The sequence below is a fragment of the Papio anubis genome, chromosome 4 (assembly GCF_008728515.1).
Source record: "Papio anubis isolate 15944 chromosome 4, Panubis1.0, whole genome shotgun sequence".
Lineage (NCBI taxonomy): Eukaryota > Metazoa > Chordata > Mammalia > Primates > Cercopithecidae > Papio > Papio anubis.
Window position 1 is genome coordinate 136,931,323 of NC_044979.1, and position 21,990 is coordinate 136,953,312.

Below are 21,990 nucleotides of genomic sequence, written 5' to 3' on the forward strand. Positions count from 1 at the left end.
CTCATGATCCTCCCCTCTTGGCCTCCCAAAATGCTGTGATGACAGGCATGAGCCACCGCACGCGGCCTATTTTATTATTTTTTGAGATGGAGTCTTGCTCTGTTATCCAGGCTGGAGTGCAATGGCACAATCTTGGCTCACTGCAACCTCCGCCTCCAGGGTTCAAGCAAGTCTCCTGCCTCAGCCTCCGGAGTAGCTGGGACTACAGGTGTATGCCATCACACCTGGCTAATTTTTGTGTTTTTTAGTAGAGACAGGGTTTTGAAATGTTGCCCAGACTGGCCTCGAACTCAAGTGATCTGCCCGCCTTGGCCTCCCAAAGTGCTGGGATTACAGGCATGAGCCCCCACACCCAGGCTATATTTTATTTTATATTTTATTTCATTTTAGAGACAGGGTCTTGCACTGTTGCCCAGGCTGGAGTGCAGTGGCACAATCATAGCTCACTGCAGCCTCAACCTTCTGGGCTCAAGTGATGCTCCTGCCTCTGCCTCTGCCTCCCACCTCTGCCTCCTGCTTCTAGATATTAAAAGGCATTCTCTGGGCATGTATCCCAGAGAAACAAATACTTATATTCACACCAAAACCTGCGCATGAATATTCACAGTGCTGTCCAGCTGGCAAAGAACTAGACAAACTGTGGTAAATACACTCCATGGAATACCACTCAACAATCATAAGGAAGAAACTGTTGATACCTGCGGCAACTTGGATCTCTAGTGAATAAATGCCGAGGAGTGGGGCAGGGGGATAATTCCAAATGGTTACAGACAATGTGACTCCATTTATGTAGCATTTATTTATTTATTTTTTAAAAAAAGAGACGAGCTCTCACTATGTTGCCCAGCCTGGCCTTGGACTCCTGAACTCAAGTGATCCTCTTGCCTCAGCCTCCCAAAGTGCTGGGATTATAGGTGTGAGCCACCACACCCAGCCTTATATAGCATTTTTGATATGACAAAATTTTAGAAATAGAAGACAGATAAGTGGTTGCCAAGAGTTAGGGAAGGGAGCAGGGGAGGTAGAGGTGGTTATAAAAGAACAACACAAGGAGCTGCACACAGTGGCTCATGCCTGTAATCCCGGCACTTTGGGAGGCTGAGGTGGGAGGACCACCTGAGGTCAGGAGTTTGAGACCAACATGGCCAACATGGTAAAACCCCGTCTCTACTAAAAATATAAAACATTAGCTGGGCATGGTGGTGCATGCCTGTAATCCCAGCTACTCAGGAGGCTGAGTCATGAGAATCACTTGAATCAGGGAGGTGGAGATTGCAGTGAGCCGAGATCACACCACTGCACTCCAGCCTGGGCAACAGAGTGAGACTCTGTCTCAAAAACAAGCAAACAAAAAGAAACAGAAGGGATCCTTAGTGTTGGAACTGTTTACTCTCTTGAGTGATAGTGGATATATGAACCTACACAGTGATAAATTTCTATTATTTCTTTTTGAGATGGACTCTCACTCTGTCGCCCAGGCTGGAGTGCAGTGGCACGATCTTGGCTCAGTGCGACCTCCACCTCCCGGGTTCAAGTGATTCTCCTGCCTCAGCCTCCTGAGTAGCTGGGATTACAGGCGCCCACCACCATGCCTGGCTAATTTTTGTATTTTGGTAGAGACAGGGTTTCACCATGTTGGCCAGGCTGGTCTCAAACCCCTGACCTCAGGAGATCTGCCTGCCTTGGCCTCCCAAAGTTTTGGGATTACAGGTGTGAGCCGCTGCGCCCAGCCCAGTGATGAATTTCTGTAGAACTTACTACACACACACACACACACACACACTCACACACAGAGGTAAAACTGGATAAACCTGCTAAGACCGATAGATTGTATCAGTGTCAATATCCTGATTGTGACATTATGCTATAGTTTTGCAAAAATGTTGCCATTGGGGAAACGGGGCACAATGTATCTACAAAGGACTTTCTCTGTTACTTCTTACCACTGCAGGTGAATCCATAATGATCTCAATAATTTTTTTTCTTTTTTTTTTGAGATGGAGTCTCGCTCTGTCATCTAGGCTGGAGTGCAGTGGCATGATCTTGGCTCACTGCAACCTCTGTCTCCTGGGTTCAAGCAATTCTCCCTGCCTCAGCCTCCCAAGTAGTTAGGATTACAAGCGCCTGCCACCATGTCTGGCTAATTTTTGTATTTTTTACTAGAGATGGGGTTTTGCCACGTTGGCCAGGCTGGTCTCGAACTCCTGACCTCAGGTGATCCGCCCATCTCGGCCTCCCAAAGTGCTGGGATTACAGGCGTGAGTCACTGTGCCTGGCCTGTTTGTGTTTTTTGATTTTTTTTGTTTTTGTTTTTTGGCAGGGTCTCACTCTGTGATCCAGGCTGGAGTGCAGTGGTGTGGTCACAGCTCAGCTTGACCCAGGCTCAAGCAATCCTCCCACCTCAGCTTCCCAAGTAGCCATGTCTACTAAAAATACAACAATTAGCAGGGCATGGTGGCAGGTGCCTGTAATCCTGCTACTCTGGAGGCTGAGGTGTGAGAATTGCCTGAACTGAGGAGGCAGAGGTTGCAGTGAGCTGAGATCACTCAACTGCACTCCAGCCTGGGTGACAGAGCAAGACTCTGTCTCAAAAAAGGAAGTAAAATAAAACAGATAAAACAGCAGCCCCACCATCTCCATCCCTCTTACCTCTCTCTCTGCATTTAACACAGTGGGCTCATTCTCCAAGGTCATTAAATGTGCTTTCCTGTCCTCATTTAATGATTGCACCATATTCTAGGAGAGTACCATGTTTTGGGTTCATCATAATAGCAATGTGACATGTACTATGCACCAAGCAGATTGCTGAGTGCCCTGAACAGATTACTTCCCTCAGTCTACACAGCACCCCTGTGAGTTAGGTGTATTAACAATTTTTTTTTTAATTTTTAATTTTTGTAGAGATAAGGTCTCACTATGTTGCCCAGGCTTGTCAGGAACTCCTGGCCTCAAGTGATCCTCTTGCCTTGCCCTCCCAAAGTCCTGGGATTACAGGCGTGAGCCACCATGCCTGGCCAAGATAGGTACTTAAAAAAATTTTTTTTTGGCTGGGTGTGGTGGCTCACACCTGTAATCCCAGCACTTTGGGAGGCCAAGGCGGGTACATCAGCTGAGGCTGGGAGTTCAATGACCAGCCTGGCCAAAATGGTGAAACCCCATCTCTACTAAAAATATAAACATTAGCCGGGCGTGGTGGCACATGCCTGCAATCCCAGCTACTTGGGAGGCTGAGGCAGGAGAATCGGTTGAACCTGGGAGGTAGAAGTTGCAGTGAGCTGAGATCACGCCACTGTACTACAGCCTGGGCAACAGAGTGAGACTCTGTCTCAAAAAAAAAAAAAAAGAGGGTCTGGCTATGTGATCCTCCCATCTCTGTCTCCCAAATTACTGGGCTTAGAGCCATGAGCCACCACACCCAGCCTGGATGTTGTTTTCCAGGAGAGGCTGAGCTACCTGTGCACATTCCGCCTTACACAAGCTCAGCGTCCTCCCTGTGGCCCTCCTGCTGCGATGAAAACCCCGCAGTGGGGCGGCTTGCATTCTGCATTCCACCCGATGACCTGTGCGGTCTTTCCATGTAGTTTTGCAGGCGATCCTGACAGGCTTCTGCACATCCAGATAGAAGATTCCCCAGAAGCCCAGATTCTCCCCTTCTTACGCCACATGTGTCACTTCATTGGTAAGGAGCGTTCCTTGGCCGGGTAGCAACTGGCCTGTGTCTGGGAAGCAGAGGGGCAGTGGAGCCTCCTTCACAGGCTTATTCTGGATCACGACTCCCCATGCTCTGGAGAGAAAGGGCCCAGCTCAGCATATGCCCCACCTGGGTGAGATAAGCTCCAGGACACGTCCAACTTCTCGGGAGCCCTCAGTGAAACGAGCAACAGTGGTGTTTACCTTGAGGGCAGTGGGGCCCAAGATTGTGAGCTGAGCGTCCTGGGCTCTGGCCCTGGCTAGATGGCTGTGCCCTTCTGGGCTTGTTGTAAAATGAGGGTGATGGCTACCCACAAGCACACATGCTCATGGAGGCTCTAGGCTGTGCTCTGGGGACCAGGAGGTAAGTTTCTCTCCATCCCCGCCTTCATCCTTGGTCTGTGGGATGTGGGTGGAACGGAAGGAAGACTACAAAGCTCTTTCAGTTCTCACTTCCAAGATTTTCTTTGTTTTGGTTTGTTGGTTGGTTGGTGGAGTTGGGGTCTTGCTATGTTGCCCAGGCAGGTCTTGAACTCCTGGCCTCAAGCGATCCTCCTACCTCAGCCTCTCAAGGTGCTGGGATTATAGGCATGAGCCACCACACCCAAGTGGTGCCCACCAGTTACTTAATTCATCACGAATGGATTTTTAACTCGTTCCTGTGGCTCCAGATTGCCTAAGGAGAGTAAGATGTGTAGAGAGAGCAGGGCTGAGTCAGGTTGGAGTCCCCACCCCGTGCCTGCCTGTCTGGCACCAACAGCTCCTGGCCTGAGCCACTGTACCAGGGGCTGGAGCATGGCGTTTTGGCCCAACCATCCCTTATTTTAAATTTTATTTTTTTGAGACAGAGTCTGGCTTGTTCACCCAGGCTGGAGTGTAGTGGTACAATCTTGGCTCACTGCAATCTCCACCTCCGGGGCTCAAGCAATCCTCCTACCTCAGCCTCCTGAGTAGCTGGGACTACAGGCACTCACCACCGCACCCAACTAATTTTTGTAGTTTTAGTAGAGATGGGATTTTGCCACGTTGCCCAAACTGGTCTTGAACTCTTGAGCTCAAGCAATCCACCCGCCTCAGCCTGCTAAAGTAGTGGGATTACAGGCGTGAGCCACCGCACCCAGCCCCAACCATCCTTTATTTGCCTAGCACATGTCAAATGTCACTCGACTAGGGCCTGAGGCCGAGACTTCCCATGTGTCCCACCTCGAGGTGTCAGAGCCTTGTGGCCCAAAGAGGGCCCCCATCCAGCCTGCCTCCCTGGGTAGCACTGAGCCAGTCAGTGGATTAAACTACACGCTCAGTTCCTTTATTCAGATGGTGAGGAAGGTGGCCATCGTCATCTCTGTGTCTTCCTTTAGCCCTGGCAATCTGTGATTTTGCACTTGGCATGCTAATCTTCAGTTCCTGAGGGTTGCCAGACCAGCCTCGGGTGCCATCTTAGGTTTCCTCTCCCTGGGCAGGACTCACAGCTTCAGGGGTGCTGTGATTAGAGCTGATATTTCTGTGCCAGGCACTGGGCTCAGTACAGAACACAACCAAACCACATGGAGGAGGTAGTATACTGTGATCCCATTTTCCAGATGAGGACACTGTGGCTTCAAGTAACTTACCCTCCAGCCCGGGCAACATTGTGAGACCCCATCTGTACAAAAAAGTTAGCTAGACATGGTGGCGCATGCCTGTGGTCCCAGCTACCCTGAAGGCTAAGGCAGGAGGATTACTTGAGCCCAGGAGTTCAAGGTGGCAGTGAGCTGTGATTACATCACTGCATTCCAGCCTAGGCAACAGAGCAAGACCCAGTCTCTAAAATAAAATAAAAATAGGCTGGGCACAGTGGTTCTTACCTGTAATTCCAGTACTTTGAGAGGATGAGGTGGGCAGATCACCCGAGGTCAGGAGTTCAAGACCAGCCTGAACAACATAGTGAGACTGCATGTCTATATTAAAAAAAAAAAAAAAAAAAGTTGGGCGCAGTGGCTCATGCCTATAATCCCAGCACTTTCAGAGGCCAAGGCAGGCAGATCATCTGAGGTCCGGAGTTGGAGACCAGCCTGGACAACATGGTGAAACCTTATCTCTGTTAAAAATACAAAAAATTAGCTGGACGTGGTAGCAGGCACTTGTAATCCCAGCTACTTGGGAAGGCTAAGCCAGGAGAATCGCTTGAACCCAGGAGGTGGAGGTTGCAGTGAACTGAGAGTGTGCCATTGCACTGCAGCCTGGGCAACAAGAGTGAAACTCTGTCTCAACAAAGAAAGAAGGAAAGGAGAGGAGAGGAGAGGAGTGGAGAGGAGAGGCAAAAGGAGAAGAGAGCAGAGAGGGGAAGGAAAGGAAAGGAAGTAACTTGCCCCCAAGCCCCATGGCCAGTGAGTGGCAGTCAGGATTGGCACACAGGCTACCCTGGCTCTGTCAGTTCCTGACTGTTCTTGGAATGATGGTGGTCCCATCCGCCCCATCGGTAGCAGAGCTTCCTGTGCTAGAAGCCTGCAGTTCAGAAGGTCTTTGCCAGGTGATGCTGGTTGCCCAGGCATGATTTTCTGGAACTTCCAGCCAGGACTGAGGGATGCCCACTTGTTAGACAATGAAATGGGCTCCCAGAGAAATCATGGGACTTGCCGAGGTCATGTGGGCTGGTCTTGAACTCATGCTTGGACCATGGGCCCATGGAGGCCAGTGTCTGACAGCAACCCAGGCCCACAGGGAGGAGGGCCAGGCATGACCCAACCCCCCACTTCTTTTTGCAGATGTTCACCTTCACCTTGGCTCTGTCATTCTGGTCTTTTCCACCCAAGGTATCAGCCGCAGCTGTGCCGCCATCATAGCCTACCTCATGCATTGTAATGAGCAGACCTTGCAGGTATGCATTCCCCGAGCCGGGCTCACAACATGCCACACCCTGGGAGGTGGGGTCAGAGTGCGACCTGGGAGGAGTGGGGCCCTGGCACTGCTTTGGGAGGAAGAATCCCAGATAACTCCAAGTCTAGGGTGCCCCCCAGCCCATGTCACCCAAGGGCAAGGCCCCAGCGTTGCAGGCTTGAGGCCTGAGGCTGGATACACAGGACTGGCCCAGGGACTCAGGCCAGGTCAGGCTGTCCTGCAGCCCCCTCGGCATGGCCCCCACTGCTGTCAGTCTGTCCACCGGTGTTTGTTTGGTGTTGCCCAAGGGAGAACTGCTTGGAGTCCCAGAGCTGCAGCACAGGCGCCCACCCACCCCCGCCTATCTCCCTATGCCTTGGGCGCAGGGTCCAGAGAGGAGAGGGAAGCAGGGACCCATTGTGGCAAACCCAGGCAGATCTCGGGGCTCCTGACTCTGAGACAGCGCCTTTTTCGGGTGTCTGCCCCGCCTGTCACAGCCTGTTCGTGATCTCAGAGGGCTTGATAGGACCTGCAAAGCCCTGACATTTACCCAGGGATGTGTTTGGGGGAAGGAGAGGGACAAAGAATAAAACCCATTAGCCAGTGGGTTTGGTTGTCACCCGTGTATGCACTTTGCGGGTGAAGTTGCAGGCTAGAAAGGCTCTTTTTTTTTTTTTTTTTTTTTTTTTTGAGATGGAGTCTAGTTCTGTTGTCCAGGCTGGAGTGCAGTGGTGCAATCTCCACCTCCTGGGTTCAAGTGATTCTTGAACCTCCACTGCAACCTCTGCCTCCTGGGTTCAAGCCATTCTCCTGCCTCAGCCTCCTGAGTAGCTGGGATTACAGGTGTGTGTCACCACGCCCAGCTAATTTTTGTATTTTTGGTAGAGACGGGGTTTCGCCATGTTGGCCGGGCTGGTCTCGAACTCCTGACCTCAGGTGATCCACCTGCCACTGCCTCCTGGGATTACAGGCATGAGCCTCTGCGCCTGGCCTAGAAAGAGTCTTGGATATCCAGGAATTCTGTTCCTGGGTGTGTGCCCAAAAGAAGTAGAAGCAGACTGGGCACGGTGACTCACACCTATAATCTCAGCACTTAGGGAGGCGGAGGTGGGTGGGTCGCTTGAGCTCAGGAGTTTGAGATCAGCCTGGGCAACATGGCAAAATCCTGTCTCTACAAAAAATACAAAAATTAGCTGGGTGTGGTGTTGCACACCTGTAGTTCCAGCTACTTGGGAGGCTGAGATAGGAGAATGGCTCGATCCTGGGAGGTGAAGGCTGCAGTGGGCTGTGATCATACCACTGCACTCCAGCCTGGGCAACAAAGCCAGACGCTGTCTCAAACAAACAAAAAAGAGAGAAAAAAAATCAATTTCAGTGCCTTTAAACTTCTAGGAGTACCTTTGTCTTTTAAAGACCTTCAAATAATAACAAAACTCCAGAGACACTATAATAACTAACAAACACTGACTCCTACCTGCCTGGTAAGTATTTATATGTCGTTAAAACACCTTCACAATGACCCTGTGGCATAGCTATTGCTTTTATCCCCATTTTGTGGGAGGTCTGGAGAGGCCGGGTACTTTGCCTTAAGCCCCAGAGCTGTAAATGGCAAAGCTGGAATCCAAAGCACGGCTGGAGAGTCTGGGTTTTTAACAGGGCCCTGAGGCGGCAGGGAGAACACTGGCCTTGCAGCCTGGGCTTTGCCCCTTACCACATGTGACCTGAGTACACCCCTTCACCCTTCTATCCCTTCAGTCGGTAGAATGAGGTCGACAGCACGTGTCTCTCCTGCCTGCTGCATTTGCTGTGAGAGTCCCAGCAGATGCCTTCTGGGCTGGAAGGGGGATGTGTGGTTTATGATTCTTCCTTCAGGGCTTATTCTGACCCAGTGAGGACATAGTAAACCTTATAACTGCAAGCTCTGCCCCTCACACCACTTTTAAAAACTTTGTGGTTAAAATATACATAACAGGCTGGGCGCGGTGGCTCACGCCTGTAATCCCAGCACTGTGGGAGGCCGAGGCAGGCAGATCACCTGAGGTCAGCAGTTCGAGACCAGCCTGGCCAACATAGTGAAACCCCGTCTCTACTGAAAATATAAAAATTAGCTGGGCACGGTGGCGCATGCCTGTAATCCCAGCTACTCTGGAGGCTGAGGCAGGAGAATCGCTAGAAGCTGAGAGGCAGAGGCTGCAGTGAGCCGGGATTATATCATTGCACTCCAGCCTGGGTGACAAGAGCGAAACTCTGTCTCAAAAAACCAAAAAAAAACATACACACACACACACACACACACACACACACACACATATATATATATATATAACAAAAAATTTACCATCTTAACCATTTTAAAATGTATAGCTTAGGAGCATTAAGTACACTCACATTATTGTGCAACTAATCTCCCAAACTTTTCCATCTTGCAAACCTGAAACAGCAACTCTTTACTTTCCCCCCTTCATCACCACATGGGAACCACCATTCTACTTTCTGTCTCTGTGAATTTGAGTACTCTAGGTACCTTATGTAAGTTCCTTCCTTTTAAGGCTGAATAATAAATATTCCATTATATGTGGAATTCACCAATAAACCCATCTATGCTAGGTGCTTTCTGTTTTGGAAGATTACTAATTATTGATTCAATTTATTATTATTTTATTTATTTATTTATTTTGAGACGGAGTCTCACTCTGTCACCCAGGCTGGAGTGCAGTGGCACGATCTCGGCTCACTGCAAGCTCCGCCTCCTGGGTTCATGCCATTCTCCTACCTCAGCCTGCTGAGCTGCTGGGACTACAGGCGCCCACCACTACTCAATTTCTTTAATATATGTAGGCCTATTCAGATTGTCTGTTTCTTCTTGTGTGAGTTTTGGCAGATTGTGTCTTTCAAGGAATTGATCAATCACATTTGTGGGTATGAATATTCTTTTATTCTCCTTTTAATATCTGTGGGATCTTTAGCAATGTTTCCTCTTTCACTTCTGATATTAGTAATTGTGTCTTCTCTGAGTTAGCCTGGCTAGAGGAAGTATCGATTTTATTGATCTTTTCAAAGAAGTGGCTTTTGGTTTTGTTGATTTTCTCTATTGATTTCCTGTTTTCAATTTCATTCTTTTGCATGGGGATATCTAGTTTTCCTAGCACCATTTGTTGAAATGACTGTCCTTTTCCCCCATTGAATGGTCTTGGCATACTATCAAAAATTGCTTGACAGACCGGGTGCAGTGGCTCACACCTGTAATCCCAGCAGTTTGGGAGGCAGAGGTGGGCGGATCACCTGAGGTCAGGAGTTTGAGACCAGCCTAGCTGACATGGCAAAACCTCGTCTCTACTAAAAATACAAAAATGAGCCAGGCCTGGTGGCGCATGCCTGTAATCCCAGCTACTTGGGAGGCTGAGGCACAAGAATCACTTGAACCCAGGAGGCGGAGGTTGCAGTAAACTGAGATTGCACAACTGAACTCCAGCCTGGGCAACAGAGTGATACTCAGTCTCAAAAAAAAAAAAAAAATTGCTTGACCATATTTGTAAGGGTTTATTTCTATGCTAGGCTGGCTGTTGTATTCCATTGGTCTCTTTGTGTTCATGTCCATACCATACTGTTTTGATTATTATAGCTTTGTTTTAGAAGGTTTGAAATCAGGAAGTGTGAGACATACAACTTTGTTCTTTTTAAAGATTTTTTTTTATGGAGTCCCTTGAGATTCCATATGAATTTTAGGATGGATTTTTCTATTTCTACAAAAAATGCTGTTGGGATTTTGGTAGGGATTGCCTTAAACTTGTGGATTGCTTTGAGTAGTATTGGCATCTTAATGATACTAAGCATTCCAACCCATGAACACAGGATGTCTTTTCATTTGTTTGTGTCTTTAATTTCTTGCAGTTTTCAGTGTACAAGCCTTTTGCCTCCTTGGTTAAATATTTTATTCTTTTTGATGCTACTGTAAATGGAATTGTTTTTTTAATTTCCTTTTTGAATTGTTTATTGTTAGTATATAGACATGCAACTAATTTTTGCATGTTTTGTATCCTTCAACCTTGCTTTTTTTTTTTTTTTTTTGAGACGGAGTCTTGCTCTGTCACCCAGGCTGGAGTGCAGTGGCACAATCTCAGCTCACTGCAAACTCTGCCTTCCGGGTTCACGCCATTCTCCTGCCTCAGTCTCCCAAGTAGCTGGGACTACAGGTGCCAGCCACCACACCCGGCTAATTTTTTGTATTTTTAGTAGAGATGGGGTTTCACCGTGTTAGCCAGGATGGTCTCGATCTCCTGACCTTGTGATCCGCCCACCTCGGCCTCCCAAAGTGCTGGGATTACAGGCTTGAGCCACCACACCCGGCCAACCTTGTTGAATTTATTAGCTCTGTGTGTGTGTGTGTGTGTGTGTGTGTGTAATCTTTAGGGTTTTCTACATACGAAATAATGTCATCTTCAAACCAGAGGAAAGTTTACTTCTTCCTATCCAATGTAGATGCCTTTTATTTCTTTTTCTTGCCTCATTGTTCTGGCTAGGACTTCTAGTACTATGTTGAACAGAAGTGACGAAAGCAGGCACCCTTGCCTCATTCCTGATCTTAGAGGAAAAGCTTTATCTTTCACCATTGAGTATGATATTAGCTGTGGGCTTCTCATATATGGCCTTTTTTGGGTTGACATCACTTCCTTCCCTTTTTTTTGAGACAGAGTCTTGAGTCTTGCTCTGTCACCCAGGCTGGAGTGCAGTGGCGCAATCTCGGCTCACTGCAACCTCTGCCTCCCAGGTTCAAGCGATTTTCCTGCCTCAGCCACCCAAGTAGCTGGGATTACAGGCATGTGCCACCATACCTGGCTAATTTTTGTATTTTTTTAGTAGAGACAGGGTTTTGCCACATTGACCAGGCTGGTTTTGAACTCCTGACCTCAGGTGATCCACCCATCTTGGCCCCCCAAAGTGCTGGGATTACAGGCGTGAGCCACTGTACCCGGTCATTTCCTTCTGTTCCTAATTTCAGGCACCACTGTTGCCTTTCCCTTTCCCTTTTTCTTTTGTCCTCAATCCAGAGGGAGACCAGGTGCTCACCCTCCTTCATGCAGCAACCCTTCCTGTACTTTAAGGTGGATGCCTGAGGAGGGCAGCTTGAATTTTCCTTCTTCAGAGAATTTGCCCACAGTTCTCTGCCTCTTTCCATTAATTAGTCCAGTCACAATGCAAACTTTTGTTGAGACTGTGCTAGGCTTGGCATAGTGTTTGCCATCCACAGGTGGTTTCATGTATGTTGTCTCAATCTTCCCAGGAGCTGTTTGAATTAGGAATTATTTCTGTCACCAGATTTAGAAGCAGAGGGGCTTGCCCGAGGCAGAGCCAGCTCCCATGACTCCCAGCACTGATGCATTCATGCCAGGCTGCCCTGTTTCTGCGTCCAGCCCTTAAGCCGTGTTGCTGGCACTGTGCAAGTGCCTCTTGTCTCTGAAAGCTGCCTCTGATCCTAGTGGAAAGGGCCCAGGACCAATCCTGAAGTTCACTTTCTCTCTTTGTATTCATAGAGGTCCTGGGCCTATGTCAAGAAATGCAAAAACAACATGTGTCCAAATCGGGGATTGGTGAGTCAGCTGCTGGAATGGGAGAAGACTATCCTTGGAGATTCCGTCACAAACATCATGGATCCGCTCTACTGATCTTCTCTGCGGCCCAGTGAAGGGTACTGAAGAGCCTCGCTGGGGGGCATTTTGTGGGTGGAGGGTCACAGTGTGTATACCCAGGCTTGTCTGGAAGGAGAAGGCCTTTACTGCCTGAAAGTCTCATGTCAGCCTCCTGTACTGATTCTTCCCAAGCGCCTGTTCACGCCACCTAACAGGTGCGCCCTGCTCAGGCTCACTGAGAACCCGCATCCCTGAGGTGTCCTGGGCCATCCCAACTGCACCCCTGAGGCTGCCTCTAGAAGAGCATCTGGCTGCTAGAGCAGCTGCCCTGCATCCCCCTGGTGACTTAGACCCTTTGGAGGCTGCCTAGGGGCGCCCAGAGATTGCCTGTGTTGGTTCACAGAGGATGTCACAATAGCCACCAATAGGCAGTCCCCTAGCCCCAGAGATACCAAGCCCAGCCTTGTCTAGCCCCCAGGCTCCTGGAATGGGATCACACCCTTGCCTCATCCCTAGTGCTTCCTGCCATCCACCCCTTGAAACAGATTTTCTTTCCCTGCTCCCCACTCATTTCTGCCTGGCTGTGTTCACCAAGGAGAGATTCTCACCACACCTCCCCCATCTCCCTATCCACGTTTCTAGAAATTCCTAAGGTCTTAACAGTTTTCCTTTTATTTTTATCCCCTTTCCTTTTTTTAAATTTATTTTTATTTTTTTTTATTTATTTATTTATTTATTTATTTATTTATTTATTTATTTATTTATTTTGAGGCGGAGTCTCGTTCTGTCACCCAGGCTGGAGTGCAATGGCCGGATCTCAGCTCACTGCAAGCTCCGCCTGCCGGGTTTACGCCATTCTCCTGCCTCAGCAGGCGCCTGCCACCTCGCCCGGCTAGGTTTTTTTTGTATTTTTTAGTAGAGACGGGGTTTCACCGTGTTAACCAGGATGGTCTTGATCTCCTGACCTCGTGATCCGCCCGTCTCGGCCTCCCAAAGTGCTGGGATTACAGGCTTGAGCCACCGCGCCCGGCCTGCCTATTTATTTATTTATTTCTTTGAGGCACGGTCTTGCTGTCTCTCAGGCTGGAGTGCAGTGGTGCAATCATGGCTCACTGCAGCCTCAACTTCCCTGGGCTCAAGCGATCCTCCCACCTCAGCTTCCTGAGTAAGTAGCTGGGAATGCAGGCATGCACCATCACACCTGGCTAATTTATTTTTATTTTTGTAGAAACAGGGTCTTGCTCTGTTGCCTAGGCTAGTCTCGAACTCCTGGGCTCAAGTGATCCTCCAGCCTCAGCCTCTCCAAAGTGCTGGGATTACAGGTGTGGGCCTCGGCACCCAGTTGGAAGTTGTTTTCCGAATGTGCTTCTCCAAAGCTGGCAGCACCCACAGAACAAACTGGGCATCAGGAGAAGGCACAGACTAGGGGACTGGTAGGGGATTAGGATGTCCATCCATGCAGGGCCCTCCCCAAGTCCATTCGGCAACCATTCCCTGCCACCACATGGGTGGGGCTGGGAACAGAGAGATGAATGCCGTCCCACCACCTAGCGCGCTCTGCGGAGGGATGGAGGGGGTTTTGCCAGAGGGGGAACAACTTTCCACGCAGCCCTGGCTTTCCTCAGGGTTTGAGTTGGGACAGAGCCAGGGATAGCTGCAGAGCTCTGATTATGGACCTCCTGGTAGGCAGGACACAGTCACTGGAAAGTTTTAAGCATGAACATGATAGGGAATCAGCCTTGTGTTTTGGGAGGCGCAGTCTGGTGGCCGCGAGAAGGGACAGTGGAGGTGAGGCAGGGAGAAAGGAGGCCCCTGTAAAAATCCAAGCGAGAGAAGCAGCTCTAACTCCCTTCCCCAAAGAGGCTCAGCTTCCCAAGGACGAAAGTGTTGCAGGCAGGTGTCACCTCCCTGGACCTTGGTTTGCTCTCAGCATGACGGGTCAGAGCCCTGCTGGCTGCACCACGCCGCTGGCACAGTCAGTGCAGTCCGGGCCCGGGGGCTGCAGCCATCCCAGTCCAGGTCCAGGCCGCGAGTCCCGGGGCTAGCAACCGCCCTTGCATATGGCCCCGCCCCTGCCCCGCCCCTGCCCCAGATTGGCTGGGGTGGGGGGCGTGGCCTTTCCCCATTGGTGCCTGTGGCGGCGCGAGCCCGGAAGCGGACGGGGGCGGCGGCGTAGGAGCCTCGGGCGGGCCGGGGTTGCTGCGCTGTCCTCCGCTCCTGGCTCCTGGCTCCTGGCTCTGCAGCCATGCAGCCCCCGCCCCCGGGCCCGCTGGGCGACTGCCTGCGGGACTGGGAGGATCTACAGCAGGACTTCCAGAACATCCAGGTTAGCGCCGCTGCGGACGCCCGGTGGCCCCGAGCCGCGTTTCACTGGCTCAGGGGCAAGGGTCGGGCAGCCCTGGGTCAGGCAGCAGGGAGCTAAGGGTCAGGGGTCGGGGCCCTGTCGTCACTGCCTAGGGGGAAGAGGCCCCGGGTCCTGGTGTCCACCGCCGCCTCCTCCAGTGTCCGGGAACCCCGGTGGGACCCCACTGCCCTGGCGACCTCGGCTTCCAATGAGGGCCTTGGAAAGGGGCCCAGACCCCGACCCCGTCCTCTCCCAGGAGAGAGCGGCCGTCTGAGTCATACACGGGCGGGCCCAGTCTTGGGTCAGCCACTCAGCAAACGCGCAGCGGGCAGCGCTCGAGAGGCAGCCCGGGTCGGGGGAGCAGCGTTTAGGGGGAGTCCTCGGCCTGGATGGGGGCGCGCCCCAGGCAGAGGGACAGCGCGCACCGCTGAGGCCTTTAGAAGGAAAGAGGGGACTTGACAGGCCCATGTGGCTGCATCAAGGAGAGCTAGGGGAGGGGTGGGCGGGGCCAGGCCCTGTAGGGACGCCCTGGCCTGGCAGAGATCGGAGTCCCTCCGAGGCCAGTGGAAAGCTACGGGAGGAACTGTCTGGACTGAGCTCCCTCGGGGCCACCGTGGCTGTTCTGTCCAGAGGCCAGGGAGGAGGAGGCTGCTGGCCTCATCCAGCCAGGGAAGAGGGCGGTGACTGTGAGTGGGCAGAAGTGGCACGTGCTGGGGTCCGAGGGGGCGTGGTGACCCCTCCTGGGCATGAGAAACAAGATCCAGACGGAGTGGAGCCCCCGCCAGCTGATGGCTTGGTTAGGCCTTTGCCTCTCCTGGACTGGTTCCAACCCCTTCCTGTTGGCATTGAAACCCAGCTGCCCCTGGCCCTGCCAAGCCCCCTGCCATTGGTGCTTCTCCCCAGAGACTGAGCAGACCCAGCCTCCCCGCCTGGCCCCCGCTGTCCTGGCCACAGCCCCTGCTTGACTCTCTTCACACTGCCCCTTGCCCCACCTCTAGGCTACGCCTTCTTGAGACTCACCTACCAGGGCAAAGTGCTCGGGGAAGCCTTGGGCCAAAGGTGAGGGGGGCTGGCCTTAGAGCAGGAGGCTCTAGGGCTGAAATCTGATGACCTTTAACCTGGGAAGAAGATGTCAGGAATGCCTGAGAAGCTCAGCTCCGCCTGTACTGGAAGGCTGGATAGGCAGGAGGAGCTGAGAGGACAGAGGGGTGGCTCTGGGCGGCCCGCTTGGTCCAGAAGGGGGCCCTGGGGCCTAAGCTCCAGACTCAAGGTAGGAGAAAGAGAGCCTGTCCTTGTAGGGTAGGGACAACTAGCAGATGGGCTGAGACTAAGAAAACCTTGGCTGGGCCCGGTGGCTCATGCCTGTAATCCCAGCACTTTGGGAGGCCAAGGCAGGCAGATCACGTGAGGTCAGGAGTTCAAGACCAGCCTGGCCAACATGGTGAAACCCTGTCTCTACAAAAATACAAAAATTAGCCAGGCATGATGGCGGGTGCCTGTAATCCCAGTTTACTTGGGAGGCTGAGGCAGAAGAATGGTTTGAACCCAGGAGGCGGAGGTTACAGTGAGCCGAGATCACGCCACTGCACTCCAGCCTGGGCGACAGAACGAGACTATCTCAAACCAAAAAAAAAACACAAAACATCTAGTCTGTTTCTCGGGGAGGGGTGCCATGGGGTCTCTGGGCTCACAGGAGGACACCCAGGCCCTCGCCTGCCTTGGGGAGACGGCCACCTCATCCCCAGGCAGGCGCAGTTCTCCCTCCTTTCCCGCTGAGCGAACCCTCCCAGCAGCCCTGGGGGAGCCTGAGCCCCACGTCCTGCCTGCAGGCTCTGGCTCAGTGGCTCCCCAACTGGCCTGAGCCTTCTCCCCTCCGGTCCCCAGGAGACCCATCGGCTATACCGCCTGAAGCTGGAGGAGCTGACGAAACTTCAGAACAATTGCACCAGCTCCATCACGCGGCAGAAGAAGCGGCTCCAGGAGCTGGCCCTCACCCTGAAGAAGTTAGGAGCCGCTACCCCACCTGCCATGGGCTGAATGTGGGGTGGGAGGGCTGGCACTGTGAGACCCTGGGCACCGCTCCTCCCCTCTCTGGGCCGTGTTTGCCCTTCTGCCCCTGTGGGAGTCAGGGAGGACATTTGGGAGTCCTCCTACCCTGACTCTTTCTGGCCTCACCCGCAGATGCAAACCCTCCCTCCCAGCAGAGGCCGAGGGGGCCGCGCAGGAGCTGGAGAACCAGATGAAAGAGCGCCAAGGCCTATTCTTTGACATGGAGGCCTATTTGCCCAAGAAGAATGGGTGAGGCCCCCACTGCCCACTCTCAGCTCAGTTCACAGCCACTCCCGCGGGGGGAGGCCTGAAGCCGGGTGCTGCCCCCTCTTGCTCATTATAGTCAGCAAATGTTCCCTGGGCCCAGTGCAGGCTGAGCAGTGAGGCCCAGTGCTGACTTCAGGGGAGACAACCGGCTGAGGGTGACATTTCACGTGATAGGTGCTTCGTAGCATGGGGAATGAGGTGGCACAGTGAGGGACGCCTGACCCGGTCCAGGAGGTCACAGAAGGCTTCCTGGATTAGGGGATGGGTGGCTTGAATCTTAGAGAATAAAGAGAGTGGGCCAGGCATGGTGGCTCTCACCTGTAATCTCGGCACTCTGAGAGAGAGAGGTGGAAGGATCACTTGAACTCAGGAGTTCAAGACCAGCCTGGGTGACATACTGAGACCCTATCTCTCTATTTATTTAAAAAGAGAAAATAGGCTGGGCACGGTAGCTCATGCCTGTAATCCCAGCACTTTTTTGGGAAGCCAAGGCAGATTGCTTGAGGTCGGGAGTTCAAGACCCGCCTGGGCAACATGGTAAAACCCATCTCTACTAAAAACAAAAATTAGCTGTGCGTGGTGGCGCACACCTGTAATCCCAGCTACTCAGGAGGCTGAGGCAGGAGAATCGCTTGAGCCTGGGAGGCAGAGGATGCAATGAGCCGAGACTGCGCCACTGCATTCCAGCCTGGGCGACAGAGTGAGATTCTGTCTTAAAAAATAAATAAGTAAGGCCGGGCTGGGTGGCTCAAGCCTGTAATCCCAGCACTTTGGGAGGCCGAGACGGGCTGGATCACAAGGTCAGGAGATCGACCATCCTGGCTAAACCCGTGAAACCCCGCCTCTACTAAAAATACAAAAAACTAGCCGGCGAGGTGGCGTATACCGTATCCCAGCCACCTTGGAGGCTGGAGGCAGTGGAGAATGGCGCGGAACCCGGGAGGCTGGATTTCTGCAAGACGAGATCCGCCACAGCACTCCAGCCTGGGCGATAGAGCCGACTGGCCCCAAAAAAAAAAAAAAAATAAATAAGTAAATAAATAAAAAGAGTGAGGCAGACACACGGGCTGAGGGCGAGAGGTAGCAGCAGGTAGACACAAAGGCCATGAGCAGAACTGTAGTGGCCAGAGCTCGGGGCAGGAGCTGAGAGGGAGCCAAGAGGCCAGAGGCTTTGCTGAGCTGCAGCACTTGCCTTGAGCCCAGTTGGCAGGGGAGAGGGTGGGGTGGAACGTGCGCTTGGAAAGGCCAGCTGCTGTCACCCAGGAGGACGGACAGGGCAGTGCAAAACCCTCCGCCAAGCGAAAAATCCCAACAGAGGCTGCAGGCAGGAAGATAGCTGGGAGAAGATACCTGGCCCAGAAGGCAGGGAGAAAGGAGTGTCAGTAGCCTCGGGGTCAGTCCTGAGATAAGGAAGGGGACGCGCATCCTGGAAGTCGGGTCACCTTGGCGAGAACCGTTTGATGGAACAGGGTGGACGTTGATCTTGGGGATGACAGAAGAGCCAAGGAAGGGAGACAGCCAAGTTTAGGAGACTTTTTTTTTTTTTTTTTTTTTTTGAGATGGAGTCTCGCTCTGTCGCCAGGCTGGAGTGCAGTGGCACGATCTCAGCTCAACCTCTGCCTCCCTGGTTCAAGGGATTCTCCTGCCTCAGGCTCCTGAGTAGCTGGGATTACAGGCGCCTACCACCACACCCGGCTCATTTTTGTGTTTTTAGTAGAGACGGGGTTTCACCATGTTGAGCAGGCTGGTCTCAATCTCCTGACCTCATGATCCACCCACCTTAGCCTCCCAAAGTGCTGGGATTACAGGCGTGAGCCACCGCGCCCGGCCCTCTGGGAGACTTTTTAGAGCGTGGCCGTGAGTGGAGGGAGAGAATTAGTAACTAGGAACTGGAAATTAGCACCGGGTCGAGGGGCAGCTGCTGCCTGGGTGCAGGGTTCCTTTGCCCCTGGGAAGACGCAAGCACATCCACCTGCTGAAAAGAGGGGCCGAGAGGGGAAAGAGCCAGAAGAGGTGATGGAGGGAAGCCCTGGGAGAGCGAGAAGGGCTAGTGGAGGATGGAGGGTGCAGAGATGAGGGTGAGGAGTGCTCCCAGTACAGTGACCCCCACAGAGCAGAAGCTGGGCTATCTTCTCTGAGATGTTGCAGGTGGGGCCTGGGGTGGGAGGAGACAGGATGGAGGGTTTGGGGGAGAGGATGTGGAGAGGCTAGTGCTAAGAACCAGATGGGGAGCCGAGTGGGGACACATCCGCAGCCTGGTGGGTTGGCAGTGGAGGCTGGAGCTGGCCTGAGTGGGGAGCACTGTGCCGGGAGCACTCTGTAGAGGGAGAAGCATGGCTGCCGCAGAAGCTCTTTGTGGCCTAGGGCGAATGGCGTAACCACGCTGAGCCTCTGTCCGTTCAGCATGAGTGTGAACAAGAACCCATGCGTCTGGGGCAGGTGCTGAGAAAGTGACCGACTTTGCTGTCACCTCTTGGAGTATCTCTGGCAGAGAAGGGCAAGATGATCTCAGTTGGTGGGTGTGGAGGCTGGACATTAAGGGGATTGGCAAGAAAGTGGTGAAATTGGCGGGTGGCCTGGGGACTCGGCCGGCTCCGATGAGATCTGGAACTGGAGAGCGTGGAGGCCTCTGAGGGATAGGGGGTTGTGGTGGGGAGAAACGCCCCGGGAGGCCGGGCACTTGGGGGGTCAGCCCACAGTCAGAGCTCCAAGCTTCTGTTCTGGTTTGGGAGGTCGTCCCAGATGTGGCCAGGTGTGTGGGTCACTGAAGTGGAGCCCAGTACTGAAGATTCTGGAGGGGAGGTGGCAGGGAGCTGGGGGGTAGGTGGTAGCCATCACACAGAGGAGCAATCGGGGACATGGGGACGGCCCTCAGCGAGGAGGGAGAGCTGGGTTCTCTTGGGGCCCTGAGGTGGGGGAGTTTCAGGCAAGACTGCGGAGACAGGGGACGCTGTTTCCCCAGGGGTCAGGATTCCAGAGCAGGCGACGAGGAAGGCTGAGCATGGCAGGGAGTGGGTCTGCAGCCCCCAAGGTCAGAACCTGATGCCAAGGCCATGCGGAAAGCAGCGGGTGAGGGGGGGTGGTGGTGGCCCAGGCTCTGGCCTGGCAGGCTTGGCTGAGTATCAGTGGCTTCTCTGTCACTCAGGCTTCTCCTCACCCTGCCACCCCCTTCCCTAGATTGTACCTGAGCCTGGTTCTGGGGAACGTCAACGTCACGCTCCTGAGCAAGCAGGCTAAGTAATCAGGCTGGGCCTCCACCCGCCGACCCGGCCTTCCCCTCCATCCCCTCACCCGGCCTTCCCCTCCACCCCCTCACCCGGCCTTCCCCTCCACCGCGTCACCAGGCTTCCCCTCCACCCCCTCACCCGGCCTTCCCCTCCACCCCCTCACCCGGCCTTCCCCTCCACCGTGTCACCCGGCCTTCCCCTCTACCCGACTTCCCTTGGCTCAGCTGCCCTCCCAGGGTGGGGGCATGCATGGGCCCCACCAGCACCCCACCCGTCTCACCAGCCTGTGCCCCCCAGGTTTGCCTACAAGGACGAGTATGAGAAGTTCAAGCTCTACCTCACCATCATCCTCATCCTCATCTCCTTCACCTGCCGTTTCCTGCTCAACTCCAGGTGGGTGTCCCGCCCGGCCGAGGCCCTGCCCATCCCCAGGCGCTGTGGTACCAACCCTCGGTCCCTTCCCTCCGCAGGGTGACAGACGCTACCTTCAACTTCCTGCTGGTCTGGTACTACTGCACCCTGACCATCCGGGAAAGCATCCTCATCAACAACGGCTCCCGGTGGGCAGGGCGGGCCCTGAGGGAAGGGAGCATGGAATGGGGCGCTGGGACCCCCTGGGAAGCAGGAACAGGCCCTGGGGGTGATGATCGTTCTCTGCTCCAGAATCAAAGGCTGGTGGGTGTTCCATCACTACGTGTCCACCTTCCTGTCGGGAGTCATGCTGACGTGGTGAGTGGCTGGGCCCCAGCAGGGGCAGGAGCTAGGACAGGGAGGGGACACACGGCATCCCCAAGAGTCCCCAACTGAACTCCACTTTCTTAGGCCCGATGGTCTCATGTACCAGAAATTCCGGAACCAATTCCTGTCCTTTTCCATGTACCAGAGTGAGTGTCCCAGATGTCCGTGCTGAGGCCTGGGGGCACCCGTGGTGGGGGGTGGGGGCAGGAAACCCCCCTGGGCTCAGCCCCGCTCTTCTGTCCTCCGCCCGGCCCAGGCTTTGTGCAGTTTCTCCAGTACTACTACCAGAGTGGCTGTCTCTACCGCCTGCGGGCACTGGGTGAGCGGCACACCATGGACCTCACTGTGGGTGAGTCGGGCGTGGCCCTGGCATCTGGACACTCTCCTTTCCTCCCGTCCCGGGTCTGAGTGGTGGCGTCCCCTGTCCCTGGCCGTCCTGTGCCCTGACCTTCCTCCCCGCAGAGGGCTTCCAGTCCTGGATGTGGCGGGGCCTCACCTTCCTGCTGCCTTTTCTTTTCTTTGGACACGTAAGTCGTGCCTCTGTGTCCCTGCCTGTATGTCCGTCCTCTGCACCGGCTTCGGGCTCCAGCAGGGGCTGGGTTTTCTGAGTAAAATGTCTCCTCCCTGCTCAGTTCTGGCAGCTTTTTAACGCACTGACGTTGTTCAACCTGGCCCGGGACCCTCAGTGCAAGGAGTGGCAGGTGAGCTGGGGTCCCTGGAGAGGACGGATGGGCCAGGCCCAGGCCCGGCCCTCACCCTCTTCCTCCCGCAGGTGCTTATGTGCGGCTTCCCCTTCCTCCTCCTCTTCCTCGGCAATTTCTTCACTACCCTGAGGGTTGTGCACCAGAAGTTTCACAGTCAGTGGCATGGAAGCAAGAAGGATTGAGGCTGGGCCTTCCGCTGCCAGCCCAGAGGGGATTCTGCGTCCCACGTGTTGGAGGGGATGGGAGGCACCCCTCGAGTGTATGTGTGTATCAGGGGGTCTCTGCTGTTCTCCCTTGGGTTTTATGGGCTCTGTGGGCCCTGAAGGAAGACCTGGGCCCAGTGCCCTCAATAAAGAGAGGCCCAGAGGTAGCCTGAGCATGTGTGTTCTCCGGGGGGAGGGCAGGGCTTGGCGACCCCGCCACATGGGTTCCTGGGTCTGAGTTAAGTTGATCCAGGTGGAGGCTCCAGATCTGCTCACACAATACCA

At 53.6% G+C, this 21,990-nt stretch overlaps 2 protein-coding genes across 4 annotated transcripts; both read left to right on the top strand.

Annotated features, from left to right (window-relative positions):
* The first annotated feature begins 3,360 nt into the window (after nucleotides 1-3,360).
* On the top strand, nucleotides 3,361-12,340 carry LOC116274421 (serine/threonine/tyrosine-interacting-like protein 1). Of its 2 annotated transcripts, none has more exons than XM_031664915.1 (3): nucleotides 3,361-3,679; nucleotides 6,483-6,547; nucleotides 12,078-12,340. In XM_031664915.1, exons 1-3 carry the CDS (start codon nucleotides 3,511-3,513, stop codon nucleotides 12,207-12,209), a joined length of 366 nt encoding a protein of 121 aa, XP_031520775.1. In that variant the 5' UTR covers nucleotides 3,361-3,510; the 3' UTR covers nucleotides 12,210-12,340. The 2 variants fall into 2 exon arrangements, with proteins under 2 accessions (XP_031520775.1, XP_031520774.1); XM_031664914.1 differs by having other exon boundaries at nucleotides 3,367-3,679; nucleotides 6,435-6,547.
* Nucleotides 12,341-14,312: 1,972 nt separating this feature from the next.
* TMEM120A (transmembrane protein 120A) lies at nucleotides 14,313-21,872 on the top strand. Of its 2 annotated transcripts, XM_021935728.2 has the most exons (12): nucleotides 14,313-14,499; nucleotides 16,402-16,520; nucleotides 16,699-16,815; nucleotides 20,011-20,070; nucleotides 20,358-20,453; nucleotides 20,531-20,620; nucleotides 20,724-20,789; nucleotides 20,883-20,944; nucleotides 21,055-21,147; nucleotides 21,261-21,325; nucleotides 21,431-21,499; nucleotides 21,571-21,872. In XM_021935728.2, the coding sequence occupies exons 1-12, from the start codon at nucleotides 14,419-14,421 to the stop codon at nucleotides 21,682-21,684; spliced, it is 1,032 nt and encodes a 343-aa protein (XP_021791420.1). In that variant the 5' UTR covers nucleotides 14,313-14,418; the 3' UTR covers nucleotides 21,685-21,872. The 2 variants fall into 2 exon arrangements, 1 of the variants encoding a protein (XP_021791420.1); XR_002520915.2 differs by lacking the exon at nucleotides 21,261-21,325 and having other exon boundaries at nucleotides 20,531-20,789.
* The last annotated feature ends 118 nt before the right edge of the window (nucleotides 21,873-21,990 follow it).

Bases quoted from the DNA above. Each gene is read 5' to 3' on its own strand.
- LOC116274421 (XM_031664914.1), top strand. From the start codon at position 3,511: ATGAAAACCCCGCAGTGGGGCGGCTTGCATTCTGCATTCCACCCGATG. The intron at 3,680-6,434 runs GTAAGGAGCGTT...TTCTTTTTGCAG, and splicing joins CCACATGTGTCACTTCATTG to ATGTTCACCTTCACCTTGGC. The intron at 6,548-12,077 runs GTATGCATTCCC...TTGTATTCATAG, and splicing joins GTAATGAGCAGACCTTGCAG to AGGTCCTGGGCCTATGTCAA.
- TMEM120A (XM_021935728.2), top strand. From the start codon at position 14,419: ATGCAGCCCCCGCCCCCGGGCCCGCTGGGCGACTGCCTGCGGGACTGG. The intron at 14,500-16,401 runs GTTAGCGCCGCT...TCCGGTCCCCAG, and splicing joins AGGACTTCCAGAACATCCAG to GAGACCCATCGGCTATACCG. The intron at 16,816-20,010 runs GTGAGGCCCCCA...CCCCTTCCCTAG, and splicing joins TATTTGCCCAAGAAGAATGG to ATTGTACCTGAGCCTGGTTC.